The sequence below is a fragment of the Aspergillus japonicus genome (assembly GCF_003184785.1).
Source record: "Aspergillus japonicus CBS 114.51 unplaced genomic scaffold BO86scaffold_6, whole genome shotgun sequence".
Lineage (NCBI taxonomy): Eukaryota > Fungi > Ascomycota > Eurotiomycetes > Eurotiales > Aspergillaceae > Aspergillus > Aspergillus japonicus.
In genome coordinates, this window is record NW_020291643.1 from 723132 (window position 1) to 741242 (window position 18111).

The following is an 18111-nucleotide window of genomic DNA, read 5'->3' on the forward strand; positions in this document are numbered from 1 at the left end:
TTTACTAAGTACTCCTTATCTCATCAACCACTGTTCCGATTCCGAAAACCCCGCCACTGAATGCTACACTGGTGAACGTTCCGCAGTCTGGCTTGGAATTTCGGTCGGACCTCTCCCCGTCCTTCCCTCTGTCTCATGGATATCTTCCCCCCACCATCTTTTCGCCAATCCAACTTGAGTTCATAGATATGGAGGTTCAGACTTTGGTGTGTGCTCCGGGAAAGCCTCCTCTCCCCGCACAGCCCCAGCTTCCCGCAGCCGCTGCTGTGCCTGAGAAACGAAAGCGGGTCCGGAGATGGCATCACCGGGGGTTCACCGGATGTTCAACCTGCCGTCGTCGCCATGTGCGCTGCGATGAAGCGTCGCCGTCGTGCAAGAATTGTACTCGGCTGGGTCTCGAGTGCGATGGGACACAGGGCCGCATGACTTTCAAGGTCTACGGGCCGCCACCGGCTACTTCCGAATGCACGACCGCGCCCACAAAAAAACGAGACAAGAAATCGACTTCCCCGACACCACAAGAGGTGAAGCAGGAGTTGAAAGAGAATGAGGAGCCTTTCGAGGCACTGGTGGTGTCTCCAACAACGGTTGCAAACTTCAAACCCATAAAATACCGTTTCCAGGAGCCGATCTCCCCAGCCGAGTTTATATCTTCGTCTCTCGACTGTGTCGAGGGCCGCTATTACACACACTTCGTCGATCAAGTCGCTACCTTGTTGCTCATTTACGACAATTCGATCAACATCAATCCCTATCGGCGGTTTTTCCCGGACCTCGCCCGGTCATCACCGTCCATGGCTAGCGCCATGCAAGCTATGGGGGCACTGCATCTCGCTAATACTTCCAAAGGGCAGCAACGAAACAAGCATTTTCAACAGGCTATGAGCAACTACGGTGAAGTTGTTAAGTCTTTCAGGACTCGATACACCGAGCCAGACCAGAGTGTCCGGCTTACCGACCTTGCCACTTGTCTCTTGCTGTCTCTGTTCGAGGTAAGTCCACCGCAGACCTGCGTACCTGTCTTTCATGCTGACTGGTTAGATGATGGACTCTCAAAATCACAACTGGGCTATCCACCTCAAGGGAGCCCGCGAGATATACCGAATCCTATTCTCCGCGAATGACGACCCCGCAAAAGAAGCCAAGCGGCTCGCTGAAATCAACCACCCGATCCGACCATTCCTGGTTTCTCTTCTTTCATACCTCGACGTCGCCGGAGCATGTGCCACCAGCGAAGGCACAGTGGTAGAAGGTAGTTATTGGACAACTCATGGAGGGGGCTGGGAGTACAATCTCGGCACCCCAAGTTTGTCTTCTGAAGCGCCCGCCTACAACCATCTCTTGGTGGAGCTGCGCCAATGTTGGTCGGCGATGATGGAAATCCAGGCGGCAATCAGTGCTTTCGGAAAAGCTAAACACGATGGCCTCATGTCGCTCGAGCAAGAAGACCTTGTCTATCACGAACTGCTGCAGCGACTAGTGCAATGGCGCTTGAACGCCCCTGATGCTCTTCAAAGCCTAGGCCAGTTGGACGACACGAGCTTACAGCAATACCCGTATCCAGATGTTCTCGAATACGCGGGTTGCATCGAGGCTTACGAAAAAGCCACTAATATCTTCCTCCACCGAGTGGGAGCGGCAGGGCGACCTGATCGTCCGTCCCAAAGGCCGCTACTGGACATGCTTGCGTCGCGAATTTTAGCACTAATTAGGAAGCTCGCCAAAGACGTGGGACAACTGGCGGCACTATGGCCCCTGTTTACCGCGGGACATGAGACACGAAACGAATATGAACAGAAATACGTACGACAGACCATGACCGAACTCCAGCGATATGGTTTCAAGGTATGTTTCCAAACCGTTTCGCATACTATCTTGTTGGTGGAATACTAACAATGGTCCAGAATGTCGATCGAGGCCTTGAAGAGTTGGAGAAAGCATGGTTCAAGCAGCGTGCCTTCCCGGAAGGATGGGTCGAATCAATGGATGACATCCGTTCATGCATTCTTCTTCCATAATCACGCCCTTCTCGCCACTCTTATATCTTTCACCTACGATTTTGCGTCGGGTAATACGACGCCCGAGCGTTCTTTCTTTTTCATACTTTACGAACCCTGGTCGGGGGACATTTTTTGGTTTCTATGACATATTTAGCGGGGGACTCGATGGTATCGGACGGCGTTTATCGGGTTCAGAGGCGCTTGGTCGGATAGGGCTGGACCCTCTGGTTTGCTACACATGTAATGTTGGAGGTCCTTCGGACTGGATCTGCGCGTGCAGTTGGATAGATTGTTTGGATTTGTCACCTTGCACATACCACGGTGTATAGACGGCACATACAGGATTCTGATATTACATAGACGATGTTTAAATAATGTATCGAAGACTTTCACTGCATTCTTGACAAGATAAACATTCCAACCATAAGTTTTGCTCAGTCATGAGAAACTCAAATAACTTCTGACGCCACTAACCCGAGTCGAGAGCATCATTCCGCACGGCCTTCCCGATCTCCTTGGATGCTCAAATAGTTCCCTTTACTTATACAGCACATCATAAAACACACAATAGGCATAAAATTCCTAAGATAAAACTTCCCACGCCAAAGTAGCCTTCTAATGCATCATCTAGATATCTACAATTAATTATACATATAAACTGACCAACCCATACCCTTCTTCTTCTCCATCCATCTCCATTTTGACCGAAACCAATAAACTTTTATGTTTTGCTTCTCCCCTCTCTCCTGCAATTCGTCAGGGACAAGATCAGACCGGAGACCATCCCAAGCGTCCACCGCGCAACCGAAACACAGATCGCCGCGGAATCCACCAAGTTCTCACAACTGCATCACGCCGTCGTCTCGGAGGAAGGTCCACCACCATTCTCCGCCCGAGCACCACCACCACCACCAACACTACTACTACTCACGCCGACCTCCTCCACCGAGCTCTGCACCGCCCCTTTACTATCGATGAAATGCGAGATCCGATCGATCGGCAACCAGGCGCTTTCCGGGGTGACCCAGTAGGAGATCAGGGCGAAGATGGTCACACCGGCCATGATAATGGGGGCGTCTGTTTTTTTTTTCGCGTCAGCGTCAGTTTACGTCTTACAGACACAACTAGTGAAATGGGGGCTGGGGGGCACATACAGTTCAAATTCGCCCCGGTGACGGGGAACTCGTAGGGCGAGAAGAGAATGGCGACGACCCAGGCGTTCCAGAAGACGCCGATGAACTGGAAGGGCTTGCTGAGGCGGCCCAGGCTCCACTCGGGCTTGGGGAAGCGGTCGGGCGTGCACAGCAACCGGCCCAGGCAGATCAGGCCGTAGGCGGCGGCGCTGGGGACGCCCGCGGCCGAGACGAGCGAGGTGAAGGCCACGTCGGACGGCAGCAGGGTGCACGAGATCAGGGCCGCGACGCCCCAGACCACGATGACCGCGTTGCGCGGCTGGCCGTTCTTGACCTGCGAGACCCAGTGCGAGAAGGGGAGGACGCCGTCGCGCGCGACGGCGAAGACGAGGCGTGAGGCCGCGAGGATGGCGATTGCTGTGTTCTGTTTTATTGGGAAGAGTTAGGGGGTGTTTGGTGGGTGGTGCTTTGGGGGTAAGGGGACTCGTACCAGCCACAGGGCCACGATGCAGATTATGTTCATGAAGATGTGGCCGCCTTTGCCGAGTACGACGGCGTAGAGCGGCACGAAGGGTTGCGGAGAGCCGAAGGAGAAGAGCGTGTCCGGGTCGGGCTGGCGATGAGGTTAGTGGGTTTGTGCTTTGCTTTGGGCGTGGGAGGTGACGCCGCGAGATGTGGAGAGCTTACCGCGCAGAACAGGAAGAGGATGATCGTTGCAAGCCCGCCAATGCCGCTGACCACGGTGCTCCAGAAGATACCGCGGGCGGCGGTGACGGAGGCGTGCTTGGTCTCCTCGGCGACGTGGCCAGAAGCGTCGAATCCGATCAGGATACCGGCCGTCGCGAGGTAGGACAGACACCAGTTCCAGCCTGCAGGGGCGCCAGTGCCATTGTACGTGGACATGAAGGCCTCCTCCGCCGTGCGGAAGCCCCAGGTGTTGGCGGCTCCGATGGGCAGCCAGATCAGGTTGAGGAAGAAGTCCAGCAGGACGATGAGGGACGAGCAGTAGAAGACCCATTTGTATGCACGGGCTAGAAGGATTCCGCGTCAGTCTGGGTATGTGCTATCGCACACCCGAGGGACAGGGAGGTTCAATTCAACATACGCGGTAGATAGTTCAGGAGCGCGGCCAATGCCAGGAGAATCTCAGTGCAGATCCACTGCACGGCGCGGAACTTGACGCTAGAGGTGTCTTTCGGAAAGTCGACGTTGAAAACTGTCAACTCCTATTGTTGCTTTATCAGCACCCTGGATCCAGCGTAGTGAGAGGCGGGTAACACGTACGGAAAGCATGTAGTTCACTGCAGCCTGAGTGTTGCTGGCGCAAAACGTCGTCCACGCAGTGGTACTCCACCATGCAACAACGAAGCCCAGTAGTCTACCGAACCGAGGGCCTCCTGCCTCTGCAGCCCAGAGGTAGATGGATCCTGCGGACGGAGAGGCTGAACATACTTCCGCAATGACCGCTGCAGTGATGTACGTGAAGACCATGGTCACCAGGTAACTCGTCCTGTGTGAAAGCATGAGCCATTGGTTCGCGCCATTGGGATGTTGACGGCTCTTTCTCACCAGTAAGCCAGGTTACCGCCTGCTGCGATACCGGTGCTGAATGTGACCCGCACACCTCCGACGAAGTACAACGCAGCTGTCAATTACGAGGTTAGCATGCGGTACTAGATGAGAATCATGCTGTATACACCGGTCGGGGCGCAGAGTGCCTTACCGAATGTCGTTGAAAAGTTCTCAACGAGAGTGTATGTTCTATGCAGGACCTGTACAGATGTATAAGCGGTTACCGTTTCCATGTGGGTCAATGGCCAGTACTGACTGGCTTGTAGCCCATTGACTTCTGTTCGAGTGTGTTAGCATTGGGGTTCCGCAATTTGTTCCTTTGATGGACCATGAAATCCGGAGACTTTTGTCGCGACACTTACCAAGAGCTTCGCATCTTCGTGCGATTCAGTCTGACTTCTGACCGGTTCGGCTTCGACAGGAAGTGTGTTGGGGTCAACCACCAGCTGCGACTGGTCCTGATGCGCCGGAGTAGCCATGGTCGGGGATGTTACCAAGGCCAGCGAATTCGACACTGGCGTTACTCTGTATACCAGACCGGAAAAGAAAAGAAGAGAAAGAGTGTAATGAATGAGACGAAGGTGACTCTTTTCAAGGCGGGTGAAATTTGCTGATAGAATTGAGATTTGCCAGGAACCGGCAACCCCACCAGGTAAGCCGCCAACAAGATCCAACGAATGGCAGAAAAGACTCCCAAAAGAGTTTGAGCGCGTAACAGGCCAGACCTTGTAAGGAACTTATAAGGAACGTATAAGGTTCCGACGGGGTTCCGAGCAATTTCACTACATATAAGATTTTCTGCAAGCCGACAGTTTACGCAGGTCGAACGTGTGTTACCTCTATAGAGACTACAATTCTCGTGTGGGTGATTCGAAGGCGATCGCGAAGGCTTGACTGAGTCCGGAGATGTCTGCTCCGCAAGAGCCCGTCAGGTGAGGGAGCGAAGAAATAGAAGCTCAAGCTGCACTCTCCACTTCTTAGCCAAAATTCCAATCAACAGTTGTGCATGGCAGGATGAGACCACCGTGGGTCTCAGCGAGGGAACTTTAAGGCAGGTTGTAGGTTTGGTAGCATCGTGTTGGCCCCGTTTTCAGATCCATCCTAGCCGTACTTCAACATACGATCATCCAGCAAGTGCCTGGGGGGCCAGCAGTACGATGTTGAGGAGGGAGTGAATTTCTAGTTCTTTTATCGTAGCGTCCAGGCTGAAGCGACTCGAAAAGAGTCGCTAAGTCGAGACTGACCGTTGGCGGGCAAGGCAAGCAAGGAAGCACGAGGAAGGTAACGAACGACATCATTCTGTGATCAAATCCCAGCGGGATCCACTACCGGTGGAGCTTTCAGGAAAAAATCCGTGCGCGGCTCCTATACCGGACAGCGTAAATGCTTTTTTTCTTTGTTAGAGTAATTGCCGCTGCCAACATATGTAGGGCATGATGGTTGCGAGAAATCTGATCCAACATTGAATACTCTTCTCTTGTATTCACGTGGTCAGGAGATAGTAAGTAGAAGTTTGACTCGGTCGAGACTGGGGGGAGAGGTTCAAGCCTCAGGCCTCATTGCCCCGGCTAAACTGTACCCGACAATGTCACCTGCATAGTACAAACAGGACAAACACCAGCATACTTAATAGTCATAAGGTACGCAGGCTGTATGCGACTATCCATGGTAAGTTCCAGGTTCGGAATTCATGCCGATGTTTTGGGAAGTCTGCCTCGAGTCCAGTAGAGTTGTCAGTCAGGACATCCTGTAGATTGCCATGCACTTGATCATCTCCTGACCAAGATAGCCTAAACAATTACCAGGTTGACAGTCAAGTCGGAGCATAACCAACCAGGTCATCCCCCGCCAAGCGCCACTGACAACCAGCTCTCATTGCCAATCAAGGCGCGTCTTCCCCACGCGAGCTTCCCCTCATTTTATGCCAACAATCCCTCCACCGTCACATCCCCCACGGCACCGTGTCATCGGGCGATCCGATGGAATAGTATACCGATCATCCGAACCGCATATCCATCCACTCACTCACTCACTCACTTATCATACTCGTGGAAGAATGGTTGCTGGTTTTGCCGCCCATCCCTTGCGCGCGACGAGCCTGGCCTCCCCCGCAATGCCCATCATCTGTCTCCTCTTCTATTTTAACCGCCCAGAACCACTCATTCCTCTTCCAAAGCCATAAGCTTTACCACTCAGTCTCCTCTCTGTTTGCACACTTGGTTGGATCATTCTTAAGTTCTTTGTCCTGGTAAAGTGAATCTTACGGCCATCCCTTTATCTTTATTCACCGTGGTGACTCCCGTCATCCTCCAACGTTACACCATCTATGTTGCCTGGACGCCATTTCCCGCGAGGCACTCGTCATTGAGCCGACTCCGGACATGAAACTACCCAGGATCCCACCATTTGCTACTTAATCTACCGAGTACGACAATGAGTGTGCCCTCGTACCTGCGCTTGGCCTTTCGGCCTTGCCAGGCTGCTTCGAGCACCTATCCTGGGAAATCGCTGCTTTGCCTTCAGCAGCCAGGCATGTGGCTTCCACTTCCAACGTGTGTCATGCAAGCTTTGTGGCAGGGTTGCTAATGTTACTTGAGATCGATAGTGGTGTCATCAATCCGAATCCCTTCGTATGCGCTCGGATACAATTACGCCGCCTCGCTGTTCATCGGAACCTTACAAAAGAACCCCCGAAGATACGCGAGTAGTGCTCCCGAGTCCCCCGCTGTCCCGACCACTCCTTACTCCTCGTTGACTGTGGGCGTTCCTCGTGAAATCTTTCCAAACGAACGACGCGTTGCTATTACCCCACAGAATGTGGCTCTTTTGCTCAAAAAGGGCTTCTCGCGTGTTCTGGTTGAGCGCGGGGCCGGCGAGAATGCTGAATTCCTGGATAAAGCCTATGAAGAAGCTGGTGCGGTCTTAGTGGACCGGAACACCATTTGGTCTCAGAGTCAGGTCGTGCTGAAGGTCCGTAGTCCTCAACTCCAGGGTCCCAACAATGAAGTTCGGGACCTGCGCCAAGGAAGTACGATTGTCTCGTTTCTGTACCCAGCACAGAACAAGCCATTGGTAGAAGAACTTGCCGCACGTGGTGTGACCGCTTTCGCTATGGATATGATACCCCGGATTTCTCGCGCGCAGGTTTTCGATGCGCTGAGGTGCGTAAGGTTATATTGGAAGCTTTCCCACTTTACTAATAATGTCTGAACAGCTCTATGGCCAATATCGCCGGGTACAAAGCGGTTCTAGAAGCTTCAAACCACTTTGGTCGGTTTTTGACCGGGCAGGCCACTGCTGCTGGGTAGGCGACACGTCCCATCATTGATGTCCATGCACTAACGTTGTTGATGGTAGAAAGGTGATAATGCTCATGTAGCGGATTGACTGCGTGACGTGCTAAGTACTCCCTAGATACCCCCTGGCAAAGTGCTGGTTATTGGTGCTGGCGTGGCTGGCTTGAGTGCAATTGCATCGGTAAGCGCTTCGTCGCCACGGATTCTATTAGCTTCGTTTACCGACAGCTGGGGACGTAGGCTCGGAGACTGGGCGCTATCGTTCGTGGCTTCGACACTCGACCGGCCGTCCGTGAACAGGTTCAGTCTCTTGGGGCCGAGTTCATTGAAGTCGACATACAGGAGGACGGCTCTGGTCAAGGAGGCTACGCTAAAGAGATGTCCAAAGAGTTCATAGAAGCGGAGATGAAGCTTTTCATGGAACAGTGCCGAGAGGTAGACATCATAGTCACCACAGCCCTCATTCCTGGAAAGCCTGCACCCAAGCTCATTACCAAGGAGGTAAGAATAAATCTTATCAATTCATCGAACAGCTCGCTTACCCTGATGTAGATGGTCGCGGCAATGAAACCCGGCTCGGTGATCGTGGATCTTGCCGCAGAGGCTGGTGGCAATTGTGAAGCGACGGTTCCCGGACAATTGACCAAATACAAGGATGTTACTATCATTGGTTTGTCTATTCATGATTCTATGGAGTAAATCTGAATTAACTAGATCAGGATACACTGATCTGCCATCACGCTTGCCAACACAGTCATCGACCCTGTACTCCAACAATATTACCAAGTTCCTTCTCTCAATGGCCCCTCAAGAAAAGTCCTTTGGTATAGACCTATCAGATGAGGTTGTTCGCGGTTCAATCGTCACCATGGACGGAAAGATCTTGCCGCCAGCGCCACGCCCAGCACCGCCCCCTGCTCCAAAGCTCGAGGCAGCTGTGCCTACAAAGGAGCAAGCAGAATTGGCAGTAACACCTTGGCAGAAGGTGACCCGTCAGGTTGCTGCTACAACCGCTGGTATGGGAACAGCTCTTGCACTAGGGAAGGCCACCGGACCTGTCTTTATGGGGAACCTGATGACTTTTGGCCTTGCTGGACTCGTTGGCTATCGTGCTGTGTGGGGTGTCGCACCAGCTCTCCATTCCCCGTTGATGAGTGTGACGAATGCGATTTCTGGTAAGTTAGCCATAGCCTTTTCAGTCAGATTATAGTATTAATGGTCCCAAGGTATGGTTGGCATCGGAGGATTCTTCATAATGGGCGGAGGGTATATGCCCAGCACGATTCCAGAAGCCCTAGGAGCTGCTTCAGTCTTAATGGCCTTCATGAACATCTCTGGAGGCTTTGTAATCACGAAGCGCATGCTGGACATGTTTAAACGTCAGTGATTCACCTTTACTACGATATATCTTCTGACCCTATCTAGGGCCTACTGATCCACCGGAATACCCTTGGCTTTATGCTATTCCGGGTGTCTTGTTTGGTGGCGGCTTTGTTGCTGCTGCCAGTACCGGGATGGCTGGACTGGTTCAAGCCGGGTATCTCGTTAGTAGTCTTCTATGCATTGGTATGTATCATCATGCATCTATTGTGCCAGTGCTGATTTCATTAGCCTCCATCTCTGGACTTGCTTCTCAGCAAACTGCCAGACGCGGAAACATTCTTGGTATCCTAGGGGTTGGCGCCGGAATCCTTGCTTCTCTTGCGGCTGTTGGCTTTTCTTCCGAGGTCCTGACGCAATTCGGCATCGTGGCAGGCGTGGGCTCGCTCGTTGGTATGTTCTTCGTTATGTTCTGGATGGTAGTGGTATTGATAGTCTCTAGGTGCACTGATTGGCCGTCGCATTACACCAACTGGGCTTCCTCAAACCGTCGCTGCCTTGCACTCAGTTGTTGGATTGGCGGCCGTGCTCACAAGCATTGGTAGTGTGATGGCCGATGTTTCACACATCTCGACCTTACACATGGTGACGGCATACCTCGGTGTTCTCATCGGTGAGAGAGTGAATACCTGTCACTTGGATAGAGTCCTTGCTAACTCGAGCAGGTGGTGTCACCTTTACGGGCTCGATTGTCGCTTTCCTGAAACTTGCCGGCCGCATGTCCTCACGACCCACGATACTTCCAGGCCGACATTTGATCAATGCGAGTTTGCTTGGGACTAACGTGGCCACCATGGGGGCCTTCGTGACGATGGCACCCGCATCACCAGTTATCGCTGCGACATGTTTAGGAGCGAATACCTTACTCAGTTTTCTGAAGGGTTACACCACGACTGCTGCTATTGGTGGAGCTGACATGCGTAAGCCAGACATCGGCAGACATTATGGCTGCTTAGCTAACAGATTTTAGCTGTGGTCATCACCGTGCTCAACGCATACTCTGGCTTCGCCTTGGTAGCCGAGGGGTTTATGCTTAACAATCCGCTTCTCACAAGTGTAGGCTCCTTAATCGGAGTCAGCGGCTCCATTCTGTCATATATTATGGTCAGTGACTGAGCTTCACCAACCATCAAGCTTTTCTGATGTGATCTAGTGCGTTGCGATGAACCGATCTTTAACGAACGTATTGTTCGGCGGAATCGCTGCTCCTCAGCAAGCGAAGAAAATCGAAGGCCAAGTAACCCAGATTACCGTGGACGATACTGCCGAGGCTCTCTCAAATGCGGAAAGCGTTATCATCGTGTGTCATCTCGTTTCCCCTGATTATGAGCTTAGCTGACCGCTGTAACAGGTTGTCGGATACGGCATGGCGGTGGCAAAGGCGCAGTATGCCCTCGCGGAGATTGTTAACATGCTACGCTCCAAAGGCGTCAAAGTGCGCTTCGCCATTCATCCCGTCGCAGGGAGAATGCCGGGGCAGTGCAACGTGCTCCTTGCCGAGGCCTCTGTACCTTATGATAGTAAGTTCCTGTCTTGGTTCACCTAGTTCCAGTGACTGATTCGGCACAGTTGTGCTCGAGATGGATGAGATCAATGACGACTTCCCCGATACGGACTTGACTCTGGTCATCGGCGCAAATGACACCGTCAACCCGATTGCTCTGGAACCTGACTCGCCCATCTCGGGTATGCCCGTGCTGCATGCATGGAAGAGCAAAGAGGTCATTGTGATGAAGCGCGGCATGTCTAGTGGATACGGTAGGGTTCTCTGTTTCTCGAATAAATGAGAACATACTAATTGTTGGATAGCTGACGTACCAAACCCGATGTTCTTTATGCCTGGGACCAAGATGTTGTTTGGAGATGCGAAGACTTCTTGTGATGGTAAGTATATTCGTCGATGGTATCTGCTGTCGACCTGTTCTAACGCTTCATAGCTATCAAGAGCGCCATAGAAGCGCGCAAGTAGACCCTTTCAACGAGTATATGAATGGACACTGCGACGCGTCAAGATGGGATGGATGACTCATGATTTGGGGTCAGGAATCTCTGATTTCGCAATCATTTCGGATATCATAGGATGTATGCTAGTGCACCAGACATGGAGAAGACTTAATAACGTGCTCGTCGTTGTTTCCATTCGTAGCTATTATTATCGCAGGCAGACTGATTCACATTACAAAGCTGCGGTAGTTCATTCAAGCGACACAATCAACACTTGAGATATTTAAGGGTATAACTATTTGCAGACTCTTGACTAGAATTGGGGCGAGTCATCCTCAACTCATGGTCGCTGGCATGTGGAGATTCACTCTCGGTATGGTGCTTCCACACTTAACTCGGTGCCCCTCCGCAAAACACATTATAACTCAAAGGCGAGTCGCACCCACACTCATTTGAAGTGATGAATTGCTTCTGAACAGAGTAAGCATTCAAAACAATACGTTTATGATATAATCTGTTAACATTGAATCAGAACTACAAGATGCCAGTGGATAGCAGGAGCATCACTCACACCACCACCGGATCAAACTACGAAGTGTCTACACCTCTCGAACCCGGCGCGGGTCCGACATCTCAGAATCCTTTGGAGGTAGCCTATTCCGCACCAACAAGGGCACACAGTCCATCGCGCTCAGCACAAACCCGAGGAGGAGCATATGGAAGCACTCACCGTTCTTCAGATCGCGGTCTTGCTCGTCAAAGTACGTCACCGTGAGCAGATCGGGGATGTCGCTGTCGGGATTTTTCTCCTGCCGCGTGTGTCCATCGAGGTCCAGGAGCACCAGATGCTGGAAGTCGAAGAGCGCGACGTGGCCGATGCCATGCACGGCGCCGTACTTCCTGGCTTGCTGGGTGTGGGGGATGGCGTTTGCTTGGAGGCCGTGGGTTAGGACGGTGTTATCGTCACCATTGTCGTCGCCCCCCTCAGCCTGCCTCGCCTTGACCCCTCGCCACTGACGCTCCCCGCCCACGACGCCAAGATAATCCAGCCCGCGCACCTGGTTCGGCGGCTTGATGACCAGCACGGCGATGTCGACGCTGAGCCCCCACGCCAGTCGGAGGGTCCAGACGTACAGCTTCTCGCCCCAGGGGCCGTGCGTGAAGCCGCCGACAATCTTGCCGCCCAGCGGCCAGCTGCCCACGAGGAGACGATCCACCCCGGGGATCAGGTTGGCCTCCGTCATCCAGCCGACGTCCTCGGCCGTCGCGACCTGGGGTAACTCCAGCGTCGGGAGCTCGGTGTCGCGGAGGCGGCGGTCGCGGGTGGTCAGCGCCGTGTAGCGCTCGCGCGCTTGGTCCAGGTACACCTGCGCGGGAATCCATCTGATGACTTTGTAGGTGTGGCCGTCTTCTGGGGTGGACAGCGGGGGCGCCTCCGTCATGAGGCGGTAGCGGGTCGGGGTCCAGCAGCGCGGAAGGCCGGTGTGGAAGGCCTGTTCCACGGTTTTGGTCGGGGGCGATTGGGTGGGGCTGGTGGCCATTGTGGTTGTTGTGGTTGTTGTGGGTGTCTATCGTCTGCGGGTTGTTAGCTGGGAGGGGTATCGGTTGATGTGCTTGGTGGTTTGGAGGGATCTTGTATAGGGAGATGTGGTGTTCGTTGGAGATGTTGCTGTTTATATACAGGTAGTCTTTATGCTACAGTCCGGGTGGAGGCTTTCGGTTATACCACGCGGCTCGGGATTGTCCTGCTAGCAAGCTACAGAAAAATTCCCAGAGTTACCTGCCACAGAGAGTAGTTATCGGAAACTTACTGTTCATCTCATTGTTTCATTATGGATATCTCCTGGATACCGAGTATCTCTGCTCATGTTGGCGGTCTGGGTGAAAAGGCTCCTGTAGGGGAGACAAAGGAACAACCATTGCAAAGCATCTGATCATATCCTGACGATGAGGGTAGTAGATTTGCTCGCGGCTGACTAGTCATGTTTGACGATGCTTCTCTCTTGAAGGCTGATGAAGTCCATCACTTTTCGTTCGGCTTATGACAGAGAACTACTGGTATGGCTTCGACAAATGCCTGGTCATACTCTGTCTACAGTTGTCGCAACACTGAACCCACGTAGGACCGAGCAACGGCAAACCCTAGCATCTATACTTCTTTCCTAAAGCCCCCACACATCAACATATACTTACTGGAGAACCTACAGCACTCTAACTTTCGCAAAAGTTGGGCAATGTATGCATACTGGTATCGTTCCGTAAAACAGAAACACCTACCCAAGCTGCAAGGCCCCCGAAATTCGCAATACTGCAGGTATGCATGCAAACTGTACGTCAGTATATATCGTTGATCGTCATATAGGTGGACTACCCAGGACGAATTGGAAAAGATTATACTCGGCCAACTACCGAACAAGGATCTAGAGATCCGGTTGGCACTTGTCTCGTCAACAGTAAGAAAGCGAAATAAACCAAGCTCCACTTGGCTCAAATCACCGTTAGCGGTCATTTAGCTACCAGACAGCACTTTGCTGATCTTCATTATTCTTTTTTTTTTGTGGTAGTGTGTTCGCGTAGCGACGAAATGCGAGCATAAGCCCATACATCCCGCCAAGAGAGACCATCCTCCCTGTGATCCGCTCCACACCATCATACGACTTTCAAGGGAGAAAAAAAAAGTAAGTCAACGACAGGGCAGTGGTAAAGAATGCAGTTCAGACAAGCATATTTTCCGCGTCTCAAGCTTGGCTGGTGGATGGTCTCCTGCTTTTCCCTGGATACCACGACATCGAAAATTCGCCTGTATGTAGGGTAGAGAAGTGTGTAGGATGTATGTATGTAGGGCTTTGCGGCATGAAGGCACACAACCACCATACTGAAACAACTCTCTCCCTTCCCTCATCCATCCCTTCCCTTCCTCAACCACCAAAATCCATCGGCACTACAACTCCAAAGACACTTGCACAAATGACGCAACGATTCATTACATTCTCTCCCCTCCTTTTCATCGTAGACCCGAAATCCGAAACCCGAAACCCAGGTGTGCCAAAAATGCAGCTAATCAACTCTCCTAGATTGACAATCCGGTCCCTTCTCAGCTTGACAGTACCTACCTGACGAAAGGAAAAAGGTTATGCCATGGATCATATCGTCATTCTTCAGCAGCGAGAAAGAAAAGAAGTACCAGGCTGAATGCAATCCCGACCGCCGCTATCGTGCAGGGATATCACTCCTAGTGTATAGACTAGACTTAGGTAGACTTAGACGACTGTTTGCCCGGGCGACAACTACCAAACAACCCTAGGCTTTACTTGCTTAGGTTCACCGTATAGACTAGGTAAACTAAGACCCAAAATCCACCTGTCATTCCGACTCCGACTTTTGGTGAATCAACATGGCCAGCCCCCTCCCCACATCGCTCAACGGTCTTGCGTGGAGACGAGGCAAGTGCAATGCATAAGTACTGTACTGTGCGGTACGGAGTACGGAGACGGTGCCTCACTTGAACGGTCTGAGGACTCCGTAATATGCACCGTTACTCCGGATGCTGGCGCAGAATAGGGGGTTAGTTGTATACCAAAGAAGGGAGGCATAGCCTCGGTCATTTCGGAGGTTCCATTTTCTGGTAAGTGGGGGGCTTGTTGGAGTCAAGGTTGTCTGTCATATTGTCTGATTTTGTACGTTATGAAAAACAAATTTCAACGGTGACGATCAGGATCAGGGGGCAGGGGGAGTTTATCCTGGATAGACTTGACAGGTGTCTCCATTCTGTCCTCTACATAGCAAAAAGGAAGTGGAAGGCCAAGGCCAAGGCACGTAGGTCAAGGAAAAAATCTGGACTAGGAGTGTTTACGGTAGTTTAGGGGATTCGGAGATGTCAAGGGACAAATTTGGCAAACGGGCTGTCATAGCCGGGCGGGTAAACTCCACTTCTGTGACTTGACTACACTATAACAAGTTAAGCAGTCCAGGGAAGAAGGACGGCCGTTGGCGGCCGCAACGCTCGCTCGGGAGGTCTCCGCAGTTTATATTGCACGGTTTAAGAGAAGGAAAAAAAGACTGAAGTGGGTCAAGCAATAAGACACAAACTTATAGCCACGGAGGACGGAGAGGGAAGGGGGGGAAAGCAAAAAATAGAAGTGAGGTGTGGGATATGAAGATTCTTTCTTGGTCACTGCCTGCTTATTTGCCGGTTATATGTACGGTCTCTATAGAACCGGGATGTTTGACCCCCTCCAGGTCTACGTACTTCTCTTGCCGGTCAGGGGCGCATGTCATCCATTCTTACCCTGAAGGTATATCTCGACGACAACAGATGCGCGCGCCCGACTTTAGCGGTGTGTTGATGGTTAAGAGAGGGGGGGGGGGCACTCCATGGGTCATAATGTTTTCCCTGGCAGAGGGGTAGTGAAGCACATCAAAAGCTACAGTGTCGGGTCCGTGTGTTCTGACATGCCTTTTTCTGAGGTACAGTGCGTCCTCCGTCCCTCTCCCCGATAACACCTCTCTCATCATAACCTTGGGTGTTGTGCGGCTTCACATCCTCAAGTTGCAACCGGTGGCGTTCGATAATGTGCAAAGATTTGTCAGAATATGTTCGCGTTTCAGAAAACTGACGTTGTGTGCTCCCATATATAGAACACATGAAACGCCCCCTCCCCCATTTCGATAGCGTGGTGATCACAGAGCGAACCTGCTCCCCCCGGGCGCCCAGCGATAAAGTTGCTCGTTATCTTCTCCCCAAATCAAGCAGTGCAGTGGCTCATCCCCCGACCATAATTCTCCGGTTCTTTCCCCCTCTTGTCGCATTAGCCTTGGCTTCTTCCAGAAAGTGTCAGGGGGATGGGTCCCTCAACCGCTGGGTGAAGCCGGCAAAGGGTGGGGTTGGAAAGAAAGAATCCTGTTTCAATGGAGTCAGATCTATCCAGACTGCGCCCGGCGCGAGAGCAAGAAGCGAGCCATGAACGGAGAATAGGGACGATCATTGTTCATTATTGACCTCGACACGATAAGCATTGACAGAAGCGATTGTTGCAGCGGTTGCTGAAACAATGAATGCTTCACTTGTGGTTGTCAATTAACGCCCGGGAGGATCATTGGGATTGCCCGGGGGGAGGGGGAGTCTGGGGGTGAGGTCGACGGAGAAAGACAAAAAAGCTACGAAGCTTTGTCTGGGGAGAGAATGTGTGTTCCCTGAGCAAAGGCGGAAAATTGCCCGTCTGCTGTCGACGTCACGTCGCAGTTTCTGGCCAGGGGGGGATATTGTGGCTGGGGTTGTATGCGGTTGATAGGTACGATGATGTACTGCGCATCAGGAGTATCAGGTAGTACAGTGCTCTGTAGGTAGGTAGGACACACGGCACGGAATAATTCCAATTCTGCCCAGCTAAATATAACCAAGATAACAAGATCGCATGGGTATGGAGGTAAGATGTACTTCGTACATGACTGTCAGTTGTTGATCACTTCGCGCGCAGAAGCGCTGGGGTTGCATTAAGTTTGCGTATCAGTAGGATGAAGGGTGGTGGTGGTGGTGGTGAGGCCAGCAAGGGGAAAGGACGATGGAGCAGACAGAAACCGAGCTAAAAATACAGCTGGTTTGGTTAGTCTGCCGAAAGCACGGTCGTCCATCCTCTCTATACTACGATAAGCAAGTCCTCCGTGCTACAACCAGCCATCTGCATCTGCATCCGTCAGGATTGGAATCCCTCGTCCAGTCTCCGTACTTGGTAACTTCTTTTCTGGCAAACGAACAAACACCAACTGCACAAAACTTGGTTGCTTTTTCTTTTCCTTTGGGGCGGACCAAGCAAACCAAGAGGCGGACTGGCTTACCCCTGGCCCCTCCTCCATGCTGTTCGGCTGTTTCAAGCTGCAACCACCGTTTGGATGTGTTCCTGCAGGTCGAATTACGGTTCGGCCGTTGATGGGTTGAGGAAATTGGAGTTCCTGAATGATGGTTCATTCATCTTGGCTATGCAGCCTTCTTGTCTGGTTTGAATTCTTTTTCGATGAGGTTCTCCGTAGGTTGGAGCGGCGTGGCATCAGATCATGGATTATCATATCTATTTTGGGCGATCCTTATTCTCTGGGCAGGCGGATAACACCGAAGATTATCCTACCACCAGTTTGACGGGGGATCGCCGAATGATTCGAGCGAGGATTTTCCCGTCTTTTCCGGATTCTCACTGTCTTTGGTGATCCTCGAGGCCTATGCGAACTTGGATCTTCGGAGATCACGGGTGGACAATTTGTCGTTTGTGTATTGTTAATACCTCTACTTTTCAGGGAAGCTCGAAAATTGGACAATCAATTGCGGCCGTTCCCTGTACCTTATTGTCTGTACGACTTCATCTGCCCTGGCAGATTGAAGAAACTGGTGGCGATGCATGGCTTTGCTGCAAGGACAGGGCACCGTCGCTGCAGGGAGCTTTGCGTCTATCCACTGTCTATCCACCGTCTCCAGTTGATATTGCTGGGGAAAAGAGGGTCAGGGAGAAGAAAAACTCCCATTCGCCGGTCGGGTCAATCGGCCTTGGCGCCGCATGGTCTCAAAAAGTGGGTAGTGCTTAGTGCCTCTGGAATAGGGGGCGGACTTAGTACTGAGTACAAGAAAATATTTTCTTGCTTGCTTTGGAATCCTCGTATATTCCAGTGAGGGAAATGAAGAAAAAAAAAAAAAAAAAAAAAGGCTCAAAGGCGGTGAAGGCCAGTCTCGGTGCAGCCACAGCAAATCCGGGCGTGCTGCGGCGGCGTCAAAACTTTTCCTCTTCCTCGACTCTTCCT

General features: G+C 51.9%; 5 protein-coding genes across 5 annotated transcripts; 3 read left to right on the forward strand and 2 right to left on the reverse strand.

Annotated features, from left to right (window-relative positions):
* Nucleotides 1-188: 188 nt before the first annotated feature.
* Nucleotides 189-2018, forward strand: BO86DRAFT_304622 (Zn(II)2Cys6 transcription factor; the record flags this gene model as incomplete). Its single annotated transcript, XM_025667629.1, has 3 exons — nucleotides 189-992; nucleotides 1042-1845; nucleotides 1905-2018. The coding sequence occupies 3 exons, from the start codon at nucleotides 189-191 to the stop codon at nucleotides 2016-2018; spliced, it is 1722 nt and encodes a 573-aa protein (XP_025531285.1).
* An 832-nt stretch (nucleotides 2019-2850) lies between these two features.
* On the reverse strand, nucleotides 2851-5184 carry BO86DRAFT_304640 (putative amino acid permease; the record flags this gene model as incomplete). Its single annotated transcript, XM_025667630.1, has 10 exons — nucleotides 2851-3077; nucleotides 3155-3557; nucleotides 3624-3746; nucleotides 3821-4164; nucleotides 4239-4359; nucleotides 4418-4643; nucleotides 4703-4778; nucleotides 4857-4905; nucleotides 4962-4982; nucleotides 5068-5184. 10 exons carry the CDS (start codon nucleotides 5182-5184, stop codon nucleotides 2851-2853), a joined length of 1707 nt encoding a protein of 568 aa, XP_025531286.1.
* A 1829-nt stretch (nucleotides 5185-7013) lies between these two features.
* BO86DRAFT_190682 (putative nicotinamide nucleotide transhydrogenase) lies at nucleotides 7014-11542 on the forward strand. Its single transcript, XM_025666673.1, has 19 exons — nucleotides 7014-7235; nucleotides 7311-7866; nucleotides 7920-8009; nucleotides 8063-8066; nucleotides 8120-8182; nucleotides 8242-8502; nucleotides 8554-8671; nucleotides 8721-9176; nucleotides 9228-9380; nucleotides 9427-9567; nucleotides 9613-9774; nucleotides 9824-9994; nucleotides 10047-10301; nucleotides 10352-10485; nucleotides 10535-10681; nucleotides 10733-10901; nucleotides 10951-11139; nucleotides 11191-11265; nucleotides 11319-11542. The coding sequence occupies exons 1-19, from the start codon at nucleotides 7139-7141 to the stop codon at nucleotides 11348-11350; spliced, it is 3273 nt and encodes a 1090-aa protein (XP_025531287.1). The 5' UTR covers nucleotides 7014-7138; the 3' UTR covers nucleotides 11351-11542.
* Nucleotides 11543-11767: 225 nt separating this feature from the next.
* On the reverse strand, nucleotides 11768-12784 carry BO86DRAFT_386361 (uncharacterized protein). The gene is made up of 2 exons (XM_025671310.1): nucleotides 11858-12784; nucleotides 11768-11805 (listed from the first exon to the last, which is right to left on the reverse strand). The coding sequence occupies exon 1, from the start codon at nucleotides 12765-12767 to the stop codon at nucleotides 11925-11927; it is 843 nt and encodes a 280-aa protein (XP_025531288.1). The 5' UTR covers nucleotides 12768-12784; the 3' UTR covers nucleotides 11768-11805; nucleotides 11858-11924.
* A 775-nt stretch (nucleotides 12785-13559) lies between these two features.
* Nucleotides 13560-14517, forward strand: BO86DRAFT_376403 (uncharacterized protein; the record flags this gene model as incomplete). The annotated part of the gene is made up of 6 exons (XM_025670531.1): nucleotides 13560-13639; nucleotides 13688-13778; nucleotides 13903-14003; nucleotides 14039-14127; nucleotides 14168-14365; nucleotides 14456-14517. 6 exons carry the CDS (start codon nucleotides 13560-13562, stop codon nucleotides 14515-14517), a joined length of 621 nt encoding a protein of 206 aa, XP_025531289.1.
* Between the last annotated feature and the right edge of the window lie 3594 nt (nucleotides 14518-18111).